Raw genomic sequence first — 25,973 nt, forward strand, 5'->3', positions numbered from 1 at the left:
AAAAAAAGGAATGGAGGGAAAAATTAAAGAAATTGAGAATGAAGGGGAATATAAAAGATTTTTGATGATATATTACATACAAAATCGGTTCTGAAATAACCGATTTTAAAAGTAACTTTTAAAATCAGTTATAAAATAACTGATCTTAAAAGTACTTTTAAGATTGGTTAAATTTTAACCGATCTTAAAAGTGTTTATGTTATTTACAAAATTGCCACCGCGTCACTTTTAAGATCGGTTACCTTGTAACCGATCTTAAAACTCCGATTTTAAATCCAATTTTTGCACTAGTGCAGTGTAAAAAAATTGTACACTGACAATATATAAGTGATTAACTCTTAATAATATGATAAATTTGTCTACCGAAACAATGCCTCAAGTAAAATTCCACTAGATAAGAATTTAGAGAAAAATCATTATTTCGTCAAATATTAAATTTGAATCATTAATATATATTTTGACAACTCTTGGCCACTTTTCTAATGCATTTTTAAAATAAATTTAAGTTATATATATAATTATTTTCAATAAAGACTATAGTTTAATTTAATATAATATTGTTCGATAAATAAATGACATTATTTATTTTATTAATAATATAATTGATAATTAATACTAATAATATTAATAATTACTATTATTAGTAGTATATTAGTAGATAAGTAGATAACTCAATAAATAAAAATATATTAAAAGATAATTAGAAATGTTTCTTTTTTATCTATAAAATATAGAAGTGCATATTAAAAGTAGGGTAGGATAAAAATAAAATAGGATAACATATCGAAAGTAGAATAGGGTAAAATAAAAAATATGATGAGAGTAGAATAAATTTTAATCATATCAAATATTATCATGATGACATTATTATATTATATATTTTATATTTAATGTAAATTAATAAGATATGACATAAATTATATTAAAATAAAAATATTTTCTTAAAATTACATATAAATTTTTAAAAATAAGTTTTAATTATTTAAACTTTTCAAAGTAAAAAAAGTAATTTAAGCTATATTATATAAAAATATTTCTTATTTGTGTAGTTATATATTTTTTAAAATTATATAACTTCTTAAAATTATAATTATTGTTCCTTTAAAATTTATTTGAATAAATTTTTTTCATTATAATATTTAAGTTGATAATATATTTTGAATTTGTGCATGTCAAAATTATTATAATTTTATAAAATAAAATATTGAAGTATATATAATCAATTTTTATATATTAAATATTAACTTTTTATGATGTGACTATTTAAAAAAAAATCAACAAGAGAATTTAAAAAAATAATTTAACTTTAGTTTAATTTTTATTTATTATAATTATTTATAAATTAAATATTAATATTTTAAAAATAAATTATTAATAAATAAAAATCACATTATGTTATGATATAAATTATTTATTATAAATAAATAATATATATGTTTTATGGGGAGTGTTATATTTAAGTCGGTTTTCCTGTGCAGGAACTTTGCGAAGTCTGCAGTTGCCCAACCTTGCAGCACTCATTTCTGCATCTTCGGAATTCAATCGAACTCTTTCAAAAAGCTCAGAACAAACACTCCGTTATATTATTAATCATTTGCCCTAACAAGCTTTCATGGGTTCCAAGAAGAAACACTCTGAAGGCATCGCTTTGTTGTCCATGTACAATGACGATGGAGACGAAGAAATGGAGGACGCTGAAGAAGAAGGTGATGCTGGGATGTTCATGGAATCCAGAGATGCAAGATTTACGGCGGAGGAAGATGCATCCAATAAAACAGGGTTGGATGGTTCCGGTAATGAGGAAGAGAGATCAACTCCGGCAGAGAAGATTAGGGTTGGGGCTTCTACTCCGCAGACAAACACCTTGGTTTCGCCACTGCCGGAGCAATCGAAGAATGCTCGGAGAGGTGCACTTACAATAGTGGATTATGGGCATGACGAAGTGGCAATGTCACCTGAGCCTGAGGTACTCTTTTTCCCTGAACTGGACCCTTTCACCCCTCTTAAGCTACAAAGACATCTTGAATTGTAAATAATTTTTAAATTTGATTGTAAATTATTTTGAATTATATACAATGGGTGTTTCTGATTGCAGGAGGGAGAGATATATGGTAGCGGCAGAGTCATGTTTGGCGACCAGCTTCACGTTAACAATGGTCAGTTTAATATTTGTTCACCAATGAGTTATTCTTATATATGCTAACTGCCAAACAATGATCAATTTGCTTTTTAGCTTCCCACACTTGTTTGCGCTAATAACAAAGGTTAAAAAAGGGATCACTTGGCTAGTTTTTTGGTGTTCAGCAATATAGCCATGCTGTATAATTTTGTCATGCTGCTTATTCCAAATGGAATTGCAGGACTTTAAAAATTCGCTAGTATGTTGTTCTCGTTATGGCTTGATCTTGCTGGCTGACTGATGATAGTGAATGTAATCTTACAGCGTAAGCTACTGGGTAGTCATGGTTATAATTCTATAAATATTTTTTTATAACTAAAATCTATGACATTCCGTATGATATGGGTTGATTCATGAGAAATGTCCCGGTTCATGTTAGAGAAAGCTGGTAGTCCAATAAGTAGTGAGCAGTAAAACTAACGGTGAGTAAAACAAACATGGGAGCTATTGAGCTAGCTGAACCAGTGAATGTTTCGGTCTGGCCTTCCAGTTGTAGTTGATCCAATCAGTCCAGAACCTGCAGTAGTTTAACTAGCATAATCAAGGCCGGTAAAGAGGAAAGTGATTCCCTTATTTTGGTGAAGAAATTCTTTGAGCTTGTCTTCTGTGAACTGCAATTCTGCTTTTCACTTTGTTGGCCATTGACCGAGGGCATCCCTTGTTTTGTCTATCATCATCATATTTGACCTTCTAGTTATGAGTCGAGGGACTTTGTAACATTGAATAGTATAACATAACTCTTGCCAATACTTCTTCCTTGATTGCCTTTCTTACTTTTTGAGGGGAAAGTCAACTAATTGAATTCTCTATTTCCTCTGGAGCGCAATAGAATTCAATTAGTCTTTTAAATGGTGGCTATACCACCACTATAGCAGTGTAGCGTGGCCAAGTGGTTCCTGATCGCTGCAGGGTCCACTATAGCAGAGCAGTACAATGTAGTGCCTATCGTAGGCGAAATAGCAGCTGTAATGTATGTGTTGAGATGCCTTGAATTTATAATTTTGTCCGTTACTATTTTCACTATTATTTGGGTTGTAATGAGGCTGTTATATTTTATCCTTGTTATAAGGCTAAAAGGAATCTGTATCAGATATCTCAATTTATTCAGAAATAAGAAACTCTTGAACTGCCCGTGGATGTAGGTCACACTGACTGAACCACGTAATTTGTGTGTCATCTTCTTTCTCTTCTCTTTCTTTTACATATTGTCATAACAATTGGTATCAAAGCTCTAGGTTACGCTAGGGCCTGATCTGAAGAAATGCAATGTCTTCGTACAAATTTGATATTGATAAATTCAATGGATCGAATGATTTCACTTTGTGGAAATTGAAGATGAAAGCGGTTCTTGTGCATCAGGGTTGCGCTGCAGCACTGGAGGCTGCGGATAAATTACGCATAACTATGACTGATGATGAAAAGAAAGCGATGTTGGAAAAGGCGCACAGTTTGATTCTCTTGAGTTTGACTGATGAGGTTCTGCGAGAGGTAAGTGAAGAGACAACGGCTGCAGGGATGTGGAAGATGTTGGAAGATAAATTCCCGTAGAAATCCCTAACCAATCGGTTGTATCAGAAGCAACGTCTCTATACCTTGCAGATGTCTGAGAATATGTCTGTGAGAGATCATCTTGATAATTTTAACCGAATTATCTTGGACCTACAAAGTATTGGAGTTAAAGTTGATGATGAGGATCTAGCTATTATTTTGTTATGCTCTCTGCCAAAATCATATGAGAATTTTATTGATACTATGTTGTATGACAGGGATAGTATTACTCTCAACAATGTGAAGGACAACTTACAATCTAAAGAATTGAAGAGAAGAGTAGTCTCTAGTTTTAATGTGGATGATGTAGGTCTGATAGTTAGCAGAGACAGAAGCATGGAGAGAGGAAATAGTAGCAAGGGTCATACATGTAGTAATTCACTTTCAAAGTCAAAGAAAGTGAGATGTTACAAATGCAAAGAGGTGGGGCACATAAGGAAGAATTGTCCACAACCGAAGAAAGATAGAAATAGTAACGCCAGTGCAGCTGTTGTTCGTTCTAGTTCAATTGTCTTTGGTGAGAGTTCAGATGAAGGAGATGGCGGAGATGTTTTGACTGTTAGTACTACTGGTTTTGCTGATACATGGGTCATGGATATCAGAGCTTCTTATCACATGACTTTTAACAAGAAGCTGTTCAATTCATTTAAAGAATGGAATGGTAGTGTAAAGTTAGGTGATGATGAAGAGCTTGGAGTAAAAGGTAGTGGCGCTGTACAAATAAAAATGTATGATGGCATGGTCAGAAAGTTTGATGCTTGGTATGTTCCTGGCTTACGGAAGAACCTGATTTCTATTGGTACCTTAGATAAACAAGGGTACAGTTTTTCAGGAAATGATGGACAGATTACAGTTTCTAAAGGTGCTCTGGTTGTTATGAAAGGAAAGTTACAACATGGAATTTATGTTATGCTTGACAATTCCTTTCAGGGAACGGTGTCTATATCCCATTCCTTAGAGCAACATGTTGATAATACAAAATTATGGCATTGTAGGTTGGGACATATGAGTGAGCGTGGACTTGTAGTGTTGAGTAAACAATGACCGTTGGGTGGAGCGGTGACAGGGAAATTGAAGTTCTGTGAATCTTGTGTTATGGGTAAACAACGTAGGCTGAAATTCAGTCACGGTAAGCACACTTCAACCGAAATATTGCAATATGTTCATTCTGATTTATGAGGTCCTTCCCCAGTTCAGTCCCATGGAAGGAGCAAGTATTTTGTGACGTTTATTGATGACTACTCTAGAAAGGTTTGGGTGTATTTTTTGAAGTCCAAGGATGAAGTGTTTGGGCGTTTCAAGGAGTGGAAGACTATGGTTGAGAAACGAACCGGGAAATACATTATTTGATGATTACTGTAAAGAAGCAGGTATAGTCAGGCACCTCACAGTGAGACATACACCACAACAGAATGGTGTTGCTGAACGAATGAATCAAACACTACTTCAGCGTGCTCGGTGCATGCGTTTAAATGCTGGTCTCTCAAAAGAATTCTGGGCTGAAGCAGTTAATACTGCTGCCTATTTGGTGAACAGGTCTCCATCTACTGCAATTGACTTAAAGACTCCTCAGGAGGTATGGTCTGGTAAACCTTCTGATTATTCTGTCTTATGTATATTTGGTTGTCCTGCTTATGCTCATGTTAATGATGGTAAATTAGAGCCTAGGGCAATGAAATGTATATTTCTTGGGTATCCTACGTGTGTCAAAGGATATAGATTATGGTGTACTGAAAATAACAGAACAAAAAAATTTGTTCTTAGCAGAGATGTTACTTTTAATGAGTCTGCTATGTTTGGCCAGAAAGAGGAGGTTGAAAATCTTGCAGGAAATAAAAGTACAAATAAGGGAGTTCATCAAAAGGTGGAGTTTGAGGTTGAAGATTCAAATAAAGAAAATTTGAATCCTGTGGAACAATCCAGTAATGTTCAAGAAGAGCCTCAAAGCATAGCAACAAGGAGAACAAGGAGGGAAATCAGAAAACCTATGAGGTATGCAGATGTTACTAATGTTGATACTAACTCTGTTGCATATGCCTTGCTAGTAGGTGAAAATCTTGATTCTGATGAGCCTAAATCCTATAAGGAGGCGATTCAAAGTAAAGAAGCATCGAAATGGCTAATTGCCATGGATGATGCAGTCACTTAAGAAAAATCAAACCTGGGAGTTAGTACCATTACCTAGAGGTGTGAAGCTAGTGGGATGCAAATGGGTCTTAAAATGGAAAGAAGGGATTCCTGGTGTTGAACCATCCAGATTCAAGGCAAGACTTGTGGCAAAAGGTTTTTCACAGAAAGAAGGAATTGACTACCATGAAGTGTTCTCGCCTGTGGTAAAACATAAGACTATTCGAGTTCTGTTGGCTATGGTGAGTGCTTTGGATATGGAGTTAGAGCAGCTTGACGTGAAAACTGCATTCTTGCATGGAAATTTAGAAGAGCAGATTTACATGTCACAGCCAGATGGATTCCTTGAGGCCGGAAAAGAGAACCATGTGTGTTTGCTGAAAAAATCCTTGTATGGTTTAAAACAGAGCCCGAGGCAGTGGTACAAGAGGTTTGATGCTTTTATGATTTCCTATAATTTTGTCCGAAATGAGTTTGATAACTGTGTTTATAGTAGGAAGCTATCAGATGGTTCCTATATATATTTGTTGTTGTATGTGGATGACATGCTAATTGCAGCAAAGAGCAAGACTGATATTGATGCTCTTAAAGCTATGTTGAGCAGTGAGTTTGAGATGAAGGATTTGGGTGCTGCCAAGAAGATTTTAGGAATGGAGATTTGGAGAGACAGGAATGCAGGTCTACTTTATGTATCTCAGAAGAAATACATTAAAAAGTTGTTGCAGTTTTTTCAAATGGAGAATTCTAAGCCTGTTAGGACTCCTTTGGCAACACATTTTAAACTTGATGCTAGCACTCTTCCTAGTACTGATGAAGAAAAGGAGTATATGAATACGGTTCCTTATTCTAGTGCTGTTGGGAGCTTAATGTATGCCATGGTTTGTACAAGACCAGATTTGGCTCATGCTGTGAGTGGTTAGTAGATTTATGAGTAATCCTGGAAAGCCTCACTGGGAGGCTGTGAAGTGGATTATGCGATATTTGAAAGGTACTAGTAATATCTGCTTAGTTTATGGTTCTAATGATATTGGGTCTGGTCTTATTGGCTATGCAGATTCTGACTATGGTGGAGATCTCGTGAGGAGAAGATCTTTGACATGTTATATCTTCACTCTTTATGGTTGTGCTGTAAGTTGGAAAGCAACACTTCAACTTACTATTGCTTTGTCTACCACTGAAGCAGAATACATGTCCTTGACAGAAGGGGTTAAAGAAGGTATATGGTTGCAAGGTCTTATTGATAGTCTGGGTTTGAATGTGCAGAGACGTATACTTTATTGTGATAGTTAAAGTGCTTTGTGTTTGACAAAAAATCCAGTCTATCATGAAAGATCAAAGCATATTGATGTCAGATTGAATTTCATACGAGATGTAATTGAAGAAAAATTGTTCTCCATAGAGAAGATAGCTACTATAGACAATCCAGCAGATATGTTGACTAAACCTTTGTCTTTTGAAAAGTTTAAGCATAGCTTGGACTTGGTGAATGTTCGCATCGCTTGAGATCCTTCGAGGAGAATAGGCAGGAGAGTTGTTCTTGGTTACCGGTGACTTGGGAAAATTCAAGTCAAGGTGGAGAATTGTTGAGATGTCTTGAATTTATAATTTTGTCCGTTACTATTTCCACTATTATTTGGGTTGTAATGAGGCTGTTATATTTTATCCTTGTTATAAGGCTAAAAGGAATATGTATCAGATATCTCTATTCATTCAAAAATAAGAAACTCTTGGACTGCCCGTGGACGTAGGTCACACTGACTGAACCACGTAATTTGTGTGTCATCTTCTTTCTCTTCTCTTTCTTTTACATATTGTCATAACAGTATGTGATGGCAGCAATATCTTTTGATTCCGAAAATAGCCCTCTGAACTCTAAGGTTAGGGCTTGTTTGGTGGGGTCTACCTTTGGGATTTAATTTCTCAAAAGAGTATAATGCTTATAAAATCAATCAAAAAGCTGTCATTTCACACTTTCGTTCTCAAACCAGCCTTCACTATGTATAAGTCTCTCAATCCCCATTTCTGTCGACCCACCACTCTGGTAACTGGTTTCTCACTTTTCCTTCCTGTATTTCCTCTTCTCTGGCAACTGGTTTCCCTGCCTGTTATCTCTGTACATAATCATATTCGGCCTCAGTTTTTGAGAATTTTTATAATATATATATATATATATGTATGTATATAGTATAATCTTTATAAACTATATTTTTATGAACAGCGGCTATCTCACTACCCTCTATCCTGCTATAGTATTTTTGGGACCGACAGCTATGCACCATTATCCAGGATTTAAAACACTGGTTCATGCATAGATGCAATTTTTTTTTCCTGTGGATCAGATTAACATTTGGGTTATTCGATTTTTTTTTCTTTTGAATTACTCCATATACTGTGGTTCTTAATTGAGTTTTTGTGAATGAGTTTGAGCATTAAAAGTGCGTCAATGGTTCTGTTTCTCAACTTGTTATGGTTGCAAATGGCTGTGTAATTATAATTGGGAATAATAACATGCTTATATTCAATTTTCAGAAGATGCTATAGCCTTATTCAATTTATTTGATTGCATTGCTAGCGTTGTAGGTGCATTTCTTTTGCCTTTTAGTACCTTATGGAATATGTTATTGCAGGTGATTTGCTAGACAGAGCACCATTGGGATCAGTCCAAGTTATGACACTTAGCAATCAAGCTAACACTGAGTTCTCTGAGCCACTGAAATCTGATACCATGAACAATGATGCTGTGATCAGATCAGACGATGCAGAACTTGGAGAAGCAGATCAAGATGAGCAAAAATATGTAGATCCATTGGATAAATTTCTTCCTCCCCCACCAAAAGTTAAATGCTCCGAGGAGCTACAAGTAAGTTCTGTTAAAATGGTTCAATTACTATCAATTGTTGAATACCATTTTGATAATTGATACATTATAAAGTAGCCTGCATTGCAGATCCAGACTGGTCTGTTTTGGTCCTTTCCTCTGTTTTCTTTGTTGGTGTCATGTTTATTAGAATCACAATAATCATACAATTCATATCCAATTCAATATGGATTCCTAGAGCCATTGATTCAGATTGTAGGTGTATTAATGTTGACCTTGAATTGCACTCACAATTGTTAGAATTGCAAGAATAGTGAATGTAGGGTCAATCGTACGATTTGTGCATGCCTAGTCACACAAAAAAATGTTGTCGTGTGCGACCCGATTCTTGAAAACATGGTTTAGGGTTTTTTCATTTAGCAAATTTTTGTTTGAGATTGGAGGAAAAGTGACGATCTTTTACTGAGGTTGGAACTTGGAGTTGAACTGAACTTCCCAATCAAGGCTGAGTTACAGTGCTGAAGCTTGAAGATGAGAGGATGGTTGTTGTTTAGGTTCAAGTTTTTCTTTTGGGTAAAAAATAAAAGACAAATAATGGCCCTAAACCTGAGCATCATAGAAGTCATTAGATGAACAATAATAAATGCTCTAAAGCACTGGTGGGCACAGTTGAATGAGGACTAGCTCTATAATGAGCCAAGATGAATTGAATTGATTGAACCAGCGTGATTAATTCATTTGATGGTTAAATGTTTTAATTTAAAAGAATTAAATAATTATGATCATAATTTTTTTTTTAAAACAGAATTTGTTTAGATACTTTTGGTGGAAAAACAGTTCATATTCCTACTGTTTTCTAGGGAAATAATGTCTAGGAAATCTGAATAGGCATAGTAGTTTATCATGCTTTTAGGGAGTTGCATTCTATATTTTATTGCTCCTAAATGTAAACTTAATCAGAGTGATTATAAATATAGTGATACTGCTGAGTGCTTAATCACTCAAGCATTTCTCCAAAACTCAGTCTTTAACCACCTTTAAGGAGAAAAATGTCATAGAAAATATCCTAGCCACACTTGCTCCTACATTTAAGGGACTGAGTTTAGAATTTCATCTTGCAGTTTAAAATTAGTTTACATTAAATTTGCAGGCTTTAAAAAAAAGGAAACTATTGTGTTTGAAATGAAATTGGTTTCGTCTCTACGCTAATATGGATGTCTCTTCTAGTGTTGAGAATGTGGATGTTTGGGGTGCCTACGAGGGGTACAAATGAGTTGATCTACAAATAACTTCCATCCTGCAGTTTCTGGTACAAAACTGACCACTAGCAGTAATTTTTTACACATAGCTGTCATCTTAGAGTTTCTAATACAGATCTGATTTATAAAGCAGTTATTTTCTACAAATAACTGTCCCTAACTCTGTTCCTACCAGCATTGCATTCGTTAATCAAGTTAAATTTTATGTTCTGGGTAGCGGGTAGGATGTTTCATGTTTCTAATTTCTAGCTTTCTCGTCGATGGTTTTGTTGCTTTTAGGCATTGCATTCCTTTGACATCATTGTATTTAACTTAATTTTATGTCATGGCAGAGAAAAATAAATAAATTCCTAGAGTACAAGAAGGCTGGAAAAAGTTTTAATGCAGAAGTTCGCAACAGAAAGGACTATCGAAACCCCGACTTCTTACTGCATGCAGTGAGGTACCAGGATATTGATCAAACAGGGTCGTGCTTCAGTAAAGATGTATTTGACCCTCATGGATATGATCCAAGCGACTTCTATGATGGAATAGGTAGATAAATGCTTCTTCTTTCCATCCTTTTTCTTGTAGATAAATGCTTGCTTCTATGCATTCCTTTTAATTCAGTTGGCTAAAACAAAACAGAAGCTGATATGAGGCGCGAAAGTGAGAGGAAAGAGCAAGAGAAGAAGAAAGCACAGAAGGTTGAATTTATTTCAGGTGGTGCGCAACCAGGAATTATACCTAGTGCTCCTAGGATTAGCATGCCTGTTGCAGGTTCAGAAACCACTTAATTTATTTATGCAGTTGTGAAGCTATTCCTTTGAGCTAGTTTTCAACTCGTCTTTATTCTTATAGTGTTTTCTATTTATTTTTTTGCCATAGGTGCTTCTACTGTGAATGCAAGTGGTTTGCCTTTGGTGCCTCCTACAGCTGATACTATTAATCGTGATGGTAGACAGAATAAAAAATCAAAATGGGACAAGGTATTCATCTAAACAAATGTAATCGCATCTTTAGTGGCATTCTTCATTGTGCTCACAAAATTTTAGTGAATTATAGGTGGATGGTGATCGAAAAAATTCTCTGCCTTCTGCGGGTCTGGATTCTGTATCTACTACTGGAGCTCATGCAGCAATTTTAACTGCTGCTAATGCTGGTGGTGGATACATGCTATTTGCGTAAGTTGATTAACAACTTTGAACTTTCATATGCGTTCTAGTTCTATCTTTTAATTTTTGTTATGCTTTCAATTTCTAAGATTCGATTTTGCTTTGGCATGTTTTTATTGTGAGGACTGTTTGAGGTATGGTAGGCATTTTAGCAATTTGAACATGTCAAATCTACTAAAAATTAGAATCTAAATTAACATATCACTAGTAGTCTGCAGAGACTTCCAAAATTAAATATTGGTTTTGAATAGTCAGTCATCTATACTTGAGAAACACGTCTTTTAGTTTTATTCTTCTGTTCTAGCATTTCCTCGCTGTGATAGAACCATTTTGACTGTGAATGACTTATTTCTTAATTTTATTCATGTATTCTCCTGTTACTCCTAATTGCTGTATCTGAAGTAATTTTTTTAAGTGGCAACTATAGGTTTGACACAAGGAAACTAAGTTGATGTGTCTTTAAGGTCAATGTTACTTAATTGGTGAATAATGTCCATAAGAATTTGATTTTTAACCGAGTCCAATGGTCATGTAGCTGATTTTATTTAGCAAGATAAAGCTATTGTTGTGTGGTTGATGTTATTACATGAAATTGACAGTCAAAATGTCTAGAATATCCTGTTCTGAAAACTGGCAATTAGGTGAAATAGTTGTGTTTTATACAATAAATCTCATAGCATTTTGTTGGACAGGCAACATAAACGGCGAGAGGCAGAGGAGAAAAGATCTAGTGAAAGGTGGTTGGACAGAAAATCGTGAGCCATTCATTGTAGTCTGTAGTATGGAACACCGCTTATAAACAGTAGCTGAGATTTTTCTGCACAACATTTTTGTCGGTTAATTAGCTATGGCAATTATCATAGACACTGTATATTCTCAAAACAGAGAAATATATATATATATATATTTTTTTTTTTCTGTTAATTAACTTTGGTAATTTTCATAGACACTGTATAATATATTCTCAAAATTGTAAAGAAATTTCCGGCTCGATTCTAGCTTGCTTTTGGAGAAAAGCTCATTCATATGAGTGGGGTATTAGCCCTGGTACTTGTTTTAAGAAAGTCATTAATATTGATAATTGGCTTTGCACGGGATGTTTGAATTCGCTATAACGGGTACTGATTGTTTCGTTTCTTTTTCAGTGGGGGTTAATTCTTTCCAGCTGCAATATGTGCTACACTGTCAGATTGTACTCAGTTTTGAGTTTTTTTGTTTTTCATGAAAATGGTACTTGTGATATCTTAAAATATCTTAAAACTGATAATTAATTGGTGATTGGAGGAAGTGACTTCTATTGACCACGTACTTTGAGGCCTCTTTGACACACTTAGGCTTTGTTTGGATTTGAAGATGGAAAAGGGGGAGTGGAAAAAGAAAGATTTGAAGAGAAAGTGAGTGGAAAGTGAGGTTGTTTGGATTAAGGAAAAGTGAGTGGAAAGTGTAGAGAAAGTTTGTGAAAGTTTGTGAATGAATTGATTGATGTGATAGATAGAAATAAATTTTTTAATTGATAATTATGTAAGATTACTATTTTGCCCTTAAGTTAAAAAAAATATAATTAATTTAGTTAAAAAATAAATATATAAATTTTAATTAAAAAATTATAAAATATTAATTAAAAATAATTTAATTTAAATATTTACTTTAAATTTAATGATAGATAAAAATTAAAAATTTAATAGATAAATATATAATTTATACTTTTATCCTTGGATTAAAAATGAGTATAATATTATTTATTGTAAATAAGTATAATTTTTAAAAAATAATAAATAATAAAAATAATAATAAATATTAAAAAAATAATAAGAATCATAATAAATAATAATGATACTAATTATAATAAAATAATATTAATATTAATAAAAATAAAAAATATTATTATTTTAAATTTATAAACATGTATTATTTTATTTTTTTTATATATATTTTCACTTTTTATATTAATATTTAAATAAATATTTAATTTATATATACAAATTAAATAAATATTTAATTTATATACAAATTAAATAAATATTTAATTTATATATATAAATTAAATATTAAATATATATATTATATATTAAATATTAAATATTTAAAAAATATATATAAATTAAATATTAATATTAAATAATTATATTTAATTTAAATTATTATATATTAAATATTAATATTTTATATATATATATATATAACATAATCGATTATGCTATATATATACATACAGCATAATCGATTATGTTGTATATATACATACAACATAATCGATTATGCTGTATGAGGTAGGGATATTTTTGGATTTTCACAAATCTTACGTGTCTTTCACCTCTTTTCTTCTCTTTTGTACGAGGAGAGTAACAGTGTTTCCCCTCTTCTTTCTTCGCCTTTCTTTCGTTCTAAATCAGGGGAAACAAACGAAAACTTTCCACGCCTTTCTTTGCTCGTGTACAGTACTCTCCCGGAAATAAACACTACCTTAGTGTTAAGCTTGACCACGTTTCTATTCTGAATAATATTCTTTGCTTGTCACAAAAAAGTGTAAAATTTTATTTTTTTGGTGCTCTCATATTTTATTTCGTTGGTTTATTATTTTCAGTATTAGCTTATTGAATCGGTAAGGAAGCTATTTTACAACGCCAAATTGAAAACGACATCTCTAGTTAATTATGTAAATTTTATAATTTTTTATAAATATTTATTTTGCTTTAAGAAAATATTTTTTATTTTTATTAATTATTATTATTATTATTATTGTTATTATTATCTTTTTTTATTTTAAAGATAAGAAGATATTTTCTAATTTTTATTTTAAAAATAGAATTTTAAATTGAAAAGTTGCTCCTATTTTTAATGATTTTTTTTTTATCTTTTGGAAAGAGGGAACTCTCGAAACTATTTTTTTAATGAGAAAATGAGAAGTTTTTTTATTTATTATATTTTTATTAGAAGAATTTATCACTAAATCATTACGACTAATAAAATAATATTATTATTATACATTATTATAAATTATTATTACTACCTCTATACATCATTATTATTATTATAAATCAAATTGATAATAAATGTACACTAATAAGATAAATATAAATCTTAAAATATGCTTAAAAACTATACCAAATAGTACTACATTTATAAGTACTCACAAAACTTTATTCAATTCTTTTATCTTTTTATTTATCAAAATGTTCATTTATTTTATACTTTTTTTTAAAGATAAATCCTAATCATTAAAGGTGTTACTAAATTACTAATTAAGAAGTGTATACAAAGTTATTTTAAACATGCACATTGTGATCTATTTGGGAATTAACACTCATTGAATTACAAGTTCATCAATCTCTAAAAATTGTTTCTCTCGTGTATTCTTTTTTCATAATAGTTCCAATTTTCTTTCTCTTCATTTTCCATTTGAAAGAGTACTTAATGTTTCCCATAACAATATTTTTCTTAAAATTGTGTTTCTCAATCATTTAAGGGCCAAATGACTTCCCACATAATGAGTAAATTTGAAAATCAATCACATTGTTCCCGAATTTGAATACTAGGATTGTTGTTACCTCTCACCTTCTGGTGCATTAAGCCACATTTCTCTCTCTAGCCAATGCACAAATATTTTGTTGCCCTCCTTTCTCATGTCTATTAGTTGCTTCTTAAAAATTCGTTACAATTATCATTTTAAAATGACTACCCAAAAAACACATGCAATGAGAACCCTTATACTCCAAATATAATAGATAATCCATATAATACTGAGTCAACAATAACTTGTCTAAATTTAACACAATACATATAAAAATAAACTTTTAATGTAAGTGAATATGATCAATTTTCATAAAATTTTCATACTAGCTATTTTTTACTTAAGAAAATGTCATTATAAATCTTAATAGGGAACATTTTTCAATGACATTGAATGAAGGATAAGATTTCTGACAAATAATTCTTACAGCAACGATCACAAACGCTACTGGTGGTACATGGACTCTCGCAATTGAACTCTAGTAGTAACACTACAAGGACTTCAATATTAATATGTATTATAATTTATATACAGAGATGATGGATTATATATTATATTATCATCCCATTACAAATTAATATGAATAAAAAGTTGGTTAACTTTTATAATAATTATATTATATCACACAAAATATGATTTTAATTAACACTAACTTGTTAAACTAAAAAACATTTTATATCGTAGATTACTAACCGATAAAAACTATTTTAAATAATTACCAGAATAAATAACAATCTTACAAACGTGTTACTTTCATGTAATTTATAATCAAATGAAAGTGTAAAACATACTCCCATCCATTATGTGGAGAGTGTTTTGATTTTTGTTTGAAGAGATTTTTACTCTAAAACATGCACTTTCCTTATTTAAAAATAAAGTTGTTTTATATTTAAGTTCGTTTCATTGTGAACCATTTTCGCAAAAAATTTAGAGTTGCCCAACCTTTCTGCTCTAACGTTTTCAATTCTTACAAAAACCCTTTGCTCAACGCTCAATTTTCCTTCGTTGGAATTCAATTGAGCCCTTTCAGAATCTCTTGACCTTTTGCCCTAGCCAGTTTTGATGGCGTCCAAGAAGAAGCATTTAGAGGGTATCGCCTTGTTGTCCATGTACAACGACGAGGAAGACGATGAAATGGAGGACGTGGAAGAAGAAGAAGAAGGTGATGCTGAGATGCACATGGAAGAAGATGCTCCCAGAGATGCAAGATTTGCCGCGGAGGAAGATACTGCTGATAGAACAGGGGTGGTCCATTTCCACAACGAGAACGAAGAGGGATCGACTCTGGCGGAGAATACTAGGGTTTCGCCACCGCCGGAGCAACCGAGGATTGGTCGGAGAGGGGCGCTTACGATAGTGGATTATGGGCATGACGAGGTGGCAATGTCACCTGAGCCTGAGGTACTCATTCTCTTTGAATTTGTAAATAACATCTAATTGCAAGTTATTTTGAATGCTAAATAATGGTTGTTTGCTGGTTATTGCAGGAGGGAGAGATATATGGTACCGGTCGGGTCATGTATGGGGATCAGCTTCATGTCGCCAATGGTCAGTTTAATTTTTGTTCACCATTGAGTTACTGCTATATATGCCAACTGCTGAGCAATGTTCAATTTGCTTGAACATCATATAATTTTAGCTTTCCGCACATGTTTGTGCTAATAACAAAGTTTGAAAAGGGATCACTTGGCCAGTCTTTTTGGTGCTCAGCAATATTGCCTTACTTTATAGTTTTTTCATACTGCTTATTCCAAATGAAATTGTGGAACTTTAATTAAAACTTCGCTAGTATGTTGTTCTTATCACTGATAGATGGCTTGATCTTGTTGGCTTACTGATGATAATGAATGAATGTGACCTTATAGTGTAAGCTACTGGGTAATCATGATTATAAGTCTATAGATGATTAAGTGTATGTTTGGTTTTGTGTTGGGGAATGGGGACCCATGTTATCTTTTAAAACCACATCAAAAAGAGGAAATTGATGGAAAAACAAGCCTGAGTTGCTTCTTGTTGATCCACGTTCAAATGTAATAGATGTGTTATCAAACATGTACTTATTATAAACTAAAATCTATGAAATTCTGTATTATATATGTTGATTCTTGAGAAATAACCTGGGTTTATGCTAGGGTTTTAAATAGTGGTCATAGCACCCTTATAGTAGTGTAAGGTGTTCGAGTGGTCCTTGATAGCTACAGGGGCCACTGAAGCGGGGTAGTTCAGTGTAGCAACTGTTGTGGGCAAAATAGCAGCCATAAGGGATGAAATGACAGCGCTATCTTTTAATTCCAAACAAGTCCTCTGAATCCTAATGTTAGGGCTTGTTTGGTGGGGTTTTCTTTTGGGATTTCAAATTTCAAAAGTATTTTGCTTATAAACCAATCAAAAAGCTGTCATTTCTCACTTTGTCTCTCAACCCAATGCACACTAAGTGTATGTCTCTGGATCTAGCACTCTGTTAGCTGGTTTCTCACTTTCACTGCCTTGTGTTTTCTTTTCTCTGGCAACTGGTTTTTCTGTATAATATCATTCTCTGCCACATTTTTTTGTGAAAATTTATTAATTATATGTTATTTAGTATAATCTATGTAAACTATATTAAAATTTCTGAACAGTGGCTTTCCCACTATCCTTTATCCCGATATATAATTTTTGGGGCCGACAGTTATGGGCTGTTATCCCGGATTTAAAACAATGGTTTATGGATATTTTCAGATTTTTTCATCCTTGGCACTTAAGGTTTGAGTTATTTCAATATTTTCTTTTGAAATACTCCAAATTTTGGGGTTCTTACTTTGGTTTTTTTGAACGAGTTTGAGCACAAAGAGGGCATCAATGGTTTTGTTTCACAACTTGTTATGCTTACGAATGGCTGTGTAATTTCAATTGGGAATAATATCATGCTTATGTTCAATTTTCAGAAGATGCCATAGATTTATTCAATTTATTTGATTACATTACTATCGTTGTGGGTGCATTTCTTTTGCCTCTTAGTACCTTATGGAATATGTTATTGTAGGTGATTTGCAAGACAGAGCACCATTGGGATCAGTCCAAGTTTTAACACCTAGCAATCAAGCTAACACTCAGGTCTCTGAGACACTGAAATCTGATACCATGAACAAAGATGGTGTGATCAGATCAGATGATGCAGAAGTTGGAGAAGCAGATCAAGATGAGCAAAAATATGTAGATCCATTGGATAAATTTCTTCCTCCCCCACCAAAAGCTAAATGCTCAGAGGAGCTACAAGTAAGTTCTGTTAAAATGGTTCAATTACTATCAATTGTTGAATACCATTTTGTTATATTATTAAGTAGCCTGCATTACTGATTTAGACAAGTTTGCTTTGGTCCTTTATGGTTTTATTTATGTATTTATTTATTTTTTTGCGTGGGCATCATATTTATTAGAATCACAAGAATTGTACGATTCATATCCAATTCAATATGATTCCTAGGGCCATTAATTCAGATTGCAAGGTGTATTAATTTTGACCTTGAATTGCACTCTGAATTGCTTGAATTGCAAGAATAATGAATGTAGGGTGAATTGTGTGATTGTGCATTCCGAGTCACAACAAAAATGTTCTCTTGCATGCAGCCCAACTCTTGAAAACATTATTTTGGGTTTTGTCTGTTAGCAAATTTTTGTTGGAGATTGGAGAAAAAGTGACAATTTTACTGTGGTTGGAAACCTGGAGTTGAACTGAACTTGGCAAGGCAAAATAGAGGGTTAAAGTGCTGAAGCTGAAGCTTGAAGATGAAAGCATAGTTGTCATTTAGGTTTCATTATTTTTTTGGGTCAAAACCAAAATACCATCCAAAGACCCAAGAAACAGTCTTTTGCTTGAACAAAAGACCAATAAAGGCCCAAATCTGAGCAACACCTTGGTCGTTAGAAGAACAAATAGAAGTGGTCTAAAGCATTGGTATGCACAGTTGAATGAGGACTAGCTCTACAATGAGCCAAGATGATTTGAATTGATTGAATCTGATTATTTCATTAGTGCACTTGGGCCAATTAATTCCTTTGATGGTTTTAATATAAAAAGATTTAAAAATATTTATAATTATAATTTTTTTTAAATGTTTAGACACCTTTAAGGATAAAATTTTCATAGCAAATATCCTAGCCACACTCGCTCCTACTTCTAAGGGACTTTGTTTAGAATTTCAGTTGATTTGAATTGGGACTAGCTCTATAGAACCAAGATGATTTGAATTGATTGAACCAGCCTAATTAATTCATTAGTGCACTTGGGCCAATTAATTCGTTTGATGGTTTAGGGTTTTAATTTAAAAAGAATTTATAATTATGATTATGATGTTTTTTTAAATGTTTAGATACCTTTAAGGAGAAAAATCTCATAGCAAATATCCTAGTCACACTTGCTCCTATTAAGGGACATCTCAGATGTTGCAGTTTAAAATCAGTTTACATTAAATTTGCTGGCGTTAGAAAAATGAATATATCATGTTTGAAATTTAATGGGTTTCCTCTCCACAGTAATATGTATGCCTCTTCATCTAGTGCTGAGAATGTGGATGTATGGGGTGCCTACTAGGGGTAGAAATGAGTTGAGCAATTTATGAATTATCAGAGCTCAACTTAAGATCGTTCAAGCATGTTTGTTTAGTTATAAACTCAAGCTTATAATTAGACTCAAATCATTTAAATTAGTCAAGCTTAAGTTTTGTAGGTTTGACATTAAAAGTGTGCAAATAGCTCATATATATGTGTATGTGCACTTGTGTATGTGTAAATGTATGCTTGTATGACTTATTAGATAATTGCAATTTGATTTGTTATATAATAATTTTATTTGTGTATCATTTACCTAAAGTCAATTTTTAGGAGTCATATTTTGAATAGATGATTATAATTTCTCCTTGAAGTTTTCATCTTTAATAATTTCATCTTCAGTTTGAAGTCATCTTTATGAATATAAAGATATATTTTATTATGATTTTACTTAACTGTTTAGCATGAAGGTATCTATTAAATAATTTAATAATATATTTTATAATTTTTATTCAAAGAGGAATTCAATAAAGAAAAAAACAATTAAGCTATAAACAAGCTAATGAACCAAGCCTAAGCTTTGAAATTTTTAACCAAGTTAAGATCAAGTTTAAATTTCTCATTTATTTGAGCAGCTACTTTTCTTTTCTCTGGTTAAACTTGAACTTCAAGTGCTGCCCTCAACCCATCTACAAATTACACTCATATTGCCTACTTTGGAACGGAGAGTATGATGCATCACTCAAGACATACAAAACTTATGCATTGTAGTGTCAAAGAAAATATTTGTATTAAATGTTTCTATCACATTTCCATTTTTCCAATTTAACAAAAGAGGGAAGAAAAAAAAAGAAAAGAAGGAAATGATTCTGCATCCTTTCTATTGCTTTTAAACATTGCATTGCATTCAGTAATCCAATTAAATTTTATGTTTTGGGTAGTGGGTAGGATGTTTCATGCAATCATGTTTCTAATTTCTAGCTTTCTCTGTCTTGGTTTTGTAGCTTTTAGACATTGCATTCCCTTGACATCATTGTCTTTAACTTAATTTTATATTATGGCAGAGAAAAATAAATAAATTCCTAGAGTATAAGAAGGCTGGAAAAAGTTTTAATGCTGAAGTTCGCAACAGGAAGGACTATAGAAACCCTGACTTCTTACTGCATGCAGTGAGGTACCAGGATATTGATCAAACAGGGTCTTGCTTCAGTAAAGATGTATTTGACCCTCATGGATATGATTCAAGCGACTTCTATGATGAAATAGGTAGATAACTGCTACCTCCATCTTTTTTCTTGTTGCTTGCAGTATTTGTGTTTACTTTGCTTCTTTTTTACCCATGTTTTGTTAAATAATCATCCAATTTACTGTGTAGTGTCTGTGCATATTTATCTCCCCCCCCCCTTCTCTCTTTCAGAATTAGGTGATTGATTGCTGTTTATTTTCACTAATATTTTTTGGATTTCAATGTTAGAATTATTTTTAGTTTTAAATTTTTAGGTGTTTTCCCTGTTGTTTCAAAGATGACATATCATTGAGGCTAACATTTATGGCTGACAACATATTTGAGCTTGTGTTAAGAGTAATTATGCTAAGCTTGGTGAAGTATATTTGATCAAACCATGTATTTTGAATAACTGTTAATTCAGAGAAATCATGATTTCTTTTGCAGCTCTACTTTGAAGACGCCTCAGATTTTTTTATTTATATTTGCCTGCCCCCTTTTATAATCGAAGTTGTGTTAGTCTTTATGTAAACTAGATACGTGCCAAGTATTTTTGATATGTAAATATTTGGTATCATTCATGGCATCTATTTATAGTTGTGTTGTTTCACTTGTTTGTAGTACTGTTTCTTTCTCAAAACTATTTTATGTATTACTTATTGTTGGTGATTTTGCAGCTTTTATTGTCTTTTCAATTATATACTCCTTTTTGCTCATGTCTCTTTACTAAAAACAAAACAGAAGCTGATATGAGGCGCGAAAGTGAGAGGAAAGAGCAAGAGAAGAAGAAAACACAGAAGGTTGAGTTTATCTCAGGGGGTGCGCAACCAGGAATTGTAGCTAGCGCTCCTAGGATTAGCATGCCTGTTGCAGGTTCAGAAACCATTTAATTTATTTATGCAGTTGTGAAGCTGTTCCTTAGAAGTAATTTCCACATTTTGGTGTTTTATATCGATTTTTTTTCCATAGGTGCTTCTACTGTGACTGCAAGTGGGTTGCCTTTGGTGCCTCCTACAGCTGACTCTATTAATCGGGATGGTAGACAGAATAAAAAATCAAAATGGGATAAGGTATTCATCTAAATAAAGGCAATTGCATCTTCAGTGACATTCTTCATTGTGCTTACGAAACTTTAGTGAATGCTAGGTGGATGGTGATCGAAAAAATTCTCTGCCCTCTACGGGTCTGGATTCTGTATCTACTACTGGAGCTCATGCAGCAATTTTAACTGCTGCTAATGCTGGTGGTGGATACATGCAATTTGCGTAAGTTGATAAACAACTTTGAATTTTCATATGCGTTCTTGTTCTAGTTCTAGTTCTCTTTTTATTTTGTCTATGCTTTCAATTTCTGAGATTTGATTTTGTTCAAGGTCATTCATTGATAACGGATAGCGGTTTATAGCGGTGAGCCAAAAATCTGTTATAAACATATGGCGGACGGCATGGTGGCCTGTGGCAAAAGAAAATAATATACATATTCAAAAAAAAAAACTGCATTACATAAATCACAAACAGCAAAAATAATTAAAAACAAAATATCAACTTAAATAGTTACATATATATATATATATATATATATATATATATATATAAACAAAGCAGAATGAAAGATAAGGAACAAAATATAGTTTTCAATGTTTAAACAAAATCGAAACTCAAACCATACCCAACATGAAGGAGATGAAGATCAGATGAAGAAGAGGAATAGAAGAATAAAAGATGAATAAAACAGATGAAGAATCATTGGACAGAAGAGGAAGGAGTAGAAGGAAAGAAAAAAACTAAAAAACAGAACCTGTTTTGAACCTCACTCCAAGGTTTGTGAGGGGTCACTGCGGTTCAGGTTGCCAGAGTTGAACGAAGGTTCAAAGAATCCTAAGGCAGCAGCAATGTTCAGGGTTGGAAATAACAGTGTTCCATGTTCGGGGCATAAGTGTTTTGGATTTTTCTTAAAATGGTCTGGGCTCGGGTGAGAAACTCTAAAATGGTTTTTTTTAATAAAAAGGTGCCATATCCGCCGTGGCTGTCATAAACTTTTATGATGCGACAGCCATGGTGGGCGCCATGGCAAATATGACAGACACTGCCATAAAACACCAAATAACGGATGACAAATGGCGTTTTAGTTGGAGACCTTTAGCTATTATGTTATAATGGGATTATAATGGTTACTTGATAACATTGATTTTGGTTTGGCATGTTTTATTGTGTTGACATTTTTGAGGTATAGTAGGATTTTACCAATTTGAACATGTCAAATCTACGAAAAACTAGAATCTAAATTAACATATCACTTACTATCTGCAGAGATTTCCAAAATTAAATATTGGTTTTGAATAGTCAGTTATCTATACATAAGAAACATGTTTTCCAGTTTATTGTTTGGCTCCTAGCAGGTTCTTGCTCTGATGGAACCATTATGTGATTGACTGTGGATGACTCAATTCTTAATTTTATTTGTTGTCCTGTTACTACTAATTGTTCTATCACATATTTACGTAAGTTTTTATGTGGCGACTATAGGTTTGATCTAAGCAAACTAAGTTAACGTGTCAATTATAAATTGATTTGTATCTAACATCGTGCTTGCAGTAATTCTTAATGCATTTTATATAAATTTGCAGTCTTTTTCTGGATTATTTACTGTTTTCTGTAAAGACGTTGATAATGTTTAACTTCAGGTTGAGTGCAAAATGTACAAACCCAGTTTAGTTTAATTTTTGTTCTGTATACCTGTGAAGTTGATTTTTAACCAAGTCCAATGGTCATGTTGCAGGCTTTACCTAGTAAGATAAAAACTAGAGTGTCACTTATTTAAATCCTTTTGTTAAGTAAGTTACATTTTTTTTAAATAAAAGTGTCTACATGGCACCATAGGGTCATGTGACATACATGTAGTACATATGTAGAGTGACATGTGTCACGTCGGCATGTCACATGACATATATGTTCCACTTGACATATGACTATAAAATACAATTATCATTTTAATCCTTGAAACTGTAATACTGTCACTGTGGTCCCTAAAGTTGAAACTTAATGTCATTTTATTCCCTAAAATTTTAATTTGATGTCGCTTTAGTCCCCAAACATTATTATAATCTTATTTTAATCAAATAATTTTGACTTGAATATTTTCATAATAAAATAGATAATTAAATTAATATTGTAAATAAGATGGTAAATATATTCAAATCATATTAAAGATTTGATATTTAACATTGTATCAACCCCTATATATAAACATCAACAATTATATTGCACAAGAACACTTTTAGGAGCTTTTTTTCAACAAGAAGGGTTTTAGGGATTCTTTTAATTTCATATCTAATTCTGTTTTTATTTATGATAAATATTTATGAGTTAAATATTAATACTTTTAAAATAAATTATCATTAAATAAAAATAATCTTGTGGTATGATATAAATTATTTATCATAAATCTATAATATAATTTATATATTTCAAAATAACTATTTATTCAAATTTTATATATAATTTATATATTCAAACATAATATTTACATATTTCTTTACATAATTTATTTTAAATTTTAGTTATGTATAATAAACATTTAACATGTGCATTGGACATACTAAAATACTATTTTTTTTAAATATGCTATATCTCTTCTTTTAATTGTCAATTTCCCCCTTCTTTTATCCATTTTATTTACTAAAATACATAAATAAAGCAGTTTCTAATTTCTCTATATATTTTATTTTCATAATTAATTTCTTATATAAATTATTTCTTATTTTTCTATTGTGAAAAATATCTATTACTTTCATTTTCCTAAAATTACATTTTTTTATGTCTTTGATATTCTATTTTTTTTTATTTTAATAATATATAGATATATATATATATATACTGGAATTTTTTTTATTTATGTATTATAAAATAATTGAATAAAAATTGATAATTGAAGGATGAATATATTATCATCATATTCATAATATTAACTTAATTATTATTTTATTGTGTAAATATTAAAGTCATAATTACTTGATTAAAATAAAATTATGATAATGTTTGGAGATTAAAATGATATATATAGATATATATATATATATATAGATAGATATATATATATATATATACACACGTGTAAAACATATATGTCAGGTGATACATCTACATGACACATGTTACTCTACATATATACTTCATGTATGCGAAATACCACATGATACTATTGTGTCACGTAGACACTTCTGTCTAAAAAAATAGAGCTTATTTAATAAAAGTACTTAAATGAGTGATATATTACATTTTGAGAGACTTTTTTTTGAGCTTAGGAACTAAATTGCGTGTGACATACAATTTCATGGACTAATTTAACCATTTACTAAAAACTATTTGTTGTGTGGTTGATGTTCTGACAACTGGCAATTAGGTGAAATAGTTGTTTTATACAATAAATCTGTATTTTGTTGGACAGGCAACAGAAACGGCGAGAGGCAGAAGAGAAAAGATCTAGCGAAAGGAGGTTGGACAGAAAATCGTGAGACATCCATTGTAGTCTGTAGTATGCAACATCGCTTATTAGCAGTAACTGAGATTTTTCTGCATAACATTTTTGTCTGTTAATCAACTTTGGGAATTATCTTAGACACTGTATATTCTCAAAATTGAAAAGAAATTCCCTGCTCCAACTGTGCTTTTAGCCCGGAGTAATTCTTCCAAAATCCACTCCAGTACTTGTCCCTTAATTTCGCTGGTTGATTATTGGGCTTCGTTGTTAATGTCAATTTTATTTGGTGGGTTCATGAATATTTTATTAGTCTATTAACTTCAGTATTGTCATTATTTCCAATAATATGGAGTAGCTTATAGTTGCAGTAGATACTGGTGTGAAGATTTTCATTATTGGACCCACATATCTTATGGCCGAGGAAAGTTTATACTCAGATCTACCTCTCTGGAAAATGAGGGTTCTTTATATAGGGTTTCTCTGACATGCGCAAACTGCATAAATTTAGGGGCGTTAATACATTCTCATAATGTGTTCAACCACTTAATAGTTTTGTTTTTACTTATTCCCATTTGCTACACATTTGGATCTTTAATCGTTTATTCGGAAAAAAATGGAGCCACATGACAAATTGAGAAAATAATTTTACGTAGTTGGCACCCATTCATTGATGTGAATGTGTATTAGTAAGTTGCACCGAATAAATGTTAAAGTTCAATGTATATATATCAAAGTTATCTTCCCATAAAGTAGTAGTATTATATATCGAAGCTATGTTGCATCGATAGTACTATGGAACGAAGCCTGGCCCATATTTAGTGCTACTTCAGGAAAAATAAATTAGCAATGCTGGCTGTGCTGTGTTTCCAAGATCATATAATTCGTGCTTTTCGAAAAATAAAAAAAAATAAAAAAAAATGGAATGCTTAGAAAAAAGAAATCAATGGCATTGGGCCCCGTTCAATTTCAATAAAAAAAATGATGACAGTAGTACTCCGAGAGAATCACTGGGTGCAGTAATGGAGCACGAATTTATGGCAAAAAACGGGAAAAAGGCATTTTACATAAAACGAGGATTAGGAAAACAGAAAGGCATGGTCGGAGTTAGGTGTGGAAAACTGATTTGTTCGGAGTTGAAAAAGTGGC

At 32.1% G+C, this 25,973-nt stretch overlaps 2 protein-coding genes across 6 annotated transcripts; both read left to right on the top strand.

The window, feature by feature from the left end:
• Nucleotides 1-1,464: 1,464 nt before the first annotated feature.
• On the top strand, nucleotides 1,465-12,076 carry LOC109797383 (uncharacterized). Of its 3 annotated transcripts, XM_083077489.1 has the most exons (8): nucleotides 1,467-1,966; nucleotides 2,096-2,156; nucleotides 8,482-8,714; nucleotides 10,264-10,465; nucleotides 10,559-10,690; nucleotides 10,799-10,899; nucleotides 10,976-11,094; nucleotides 11,778-12,076. In XM_083077489.1, the coding sequence occupies exons 1-8, from the start codon at nucleotides 1,613-1,615 to the stop codon at nucleotides 11,842-11,844; spliced, it is 1,269 nt and encodes a 422-aa protein (XP_082933615.1). In that variant the 5' UTR covers nucleotides 1,467-1,612; the 3' UTR covers nucleotides 11,845-12,076. The 3 variants fall into 3 exon arrangements, with proteins under 3 accessions (XP_082933616.1, XP_082933615.1, XP_029126753.2); XM_083077490.1 differs by lacking the exon at nucleotides 11,778-12,076 and having other exon boundaries at nucleotides 1,465-1,966; nucleotides 10,966-11,094; XM_029270920.2 differs by lacking the exons at nucleotides 1,467-1,966; nucleotides 2,096-2,156 and adding an exon at nucleotides 6,775-7,070.
• A 3,383-nt stretch (nucleotides 12,077-15,459) lies between these two features.
• Nucleotides 15,460-25,128, top strand: LOC109798136 (uncharacterized). 3 transcript variants are annotated; one of them, XM_083077491.1, is made up of 8 exons: nucleotides 15,460-15,997; nucleotides 16,084-16,144; nucleotides 17,619-17,851; nucleotides 20,188-20,389; nucleotides 21,090-21,221; nucleotides 21,318-21,418; nucleotides 21,495-21,613; nucleotides 21,721-21,948. In XM_083077491.1, exons 1-8 carry the CDS (start codon nucleotides 15,659-15,661, stop codon nucleotides 21,740-21,742), a joined length of 1,209 nt encoding a protein of 402 aa, XP_082933617.1. In that variant the 5' UTR covers nucleotides 15,460-15,658; the 3' UTR covers nucleotides 21,743-21,948. The 3 variants fall into 3 exon arrangements, 2 of the variants coding, with proteins under 2 accessions (XP_082933617.1, XP_020213956.1); XR_014434871.1 differs by lacking the exon at nucleotides 21,721-21,948 and adding an exon at nucleotides 24,795-24,853 and having other exon boundaries at nucleotides 15,464-15,997; nucleotides 21,485-21,613; XM_020358367.3 differs by lacking the exon at nucleotides 21,721-21,948 and adding an exon at nucleotides 24,795-25,128 and having other exon boundaries at nucleotides 15,469-15,997.
• Nucleotides 25,129-25,973: the final 845 nt, after the last annotated feature.

Source organism: Cajanus cajan, chromosome 6 (genome assembly GCF_000230855.2).
Source record: "Cajanus cajan strain Asha chromosome 6, NIPB_CcT2T_4, whole genome shotgun sequence".
NCBI classification, from domain to species: Eukaryota; Viridiplantae; Streptophyta; class Magnoliopsida; order Fabales; family Fabaceae; genus Cajanus; species Cajanus cajan.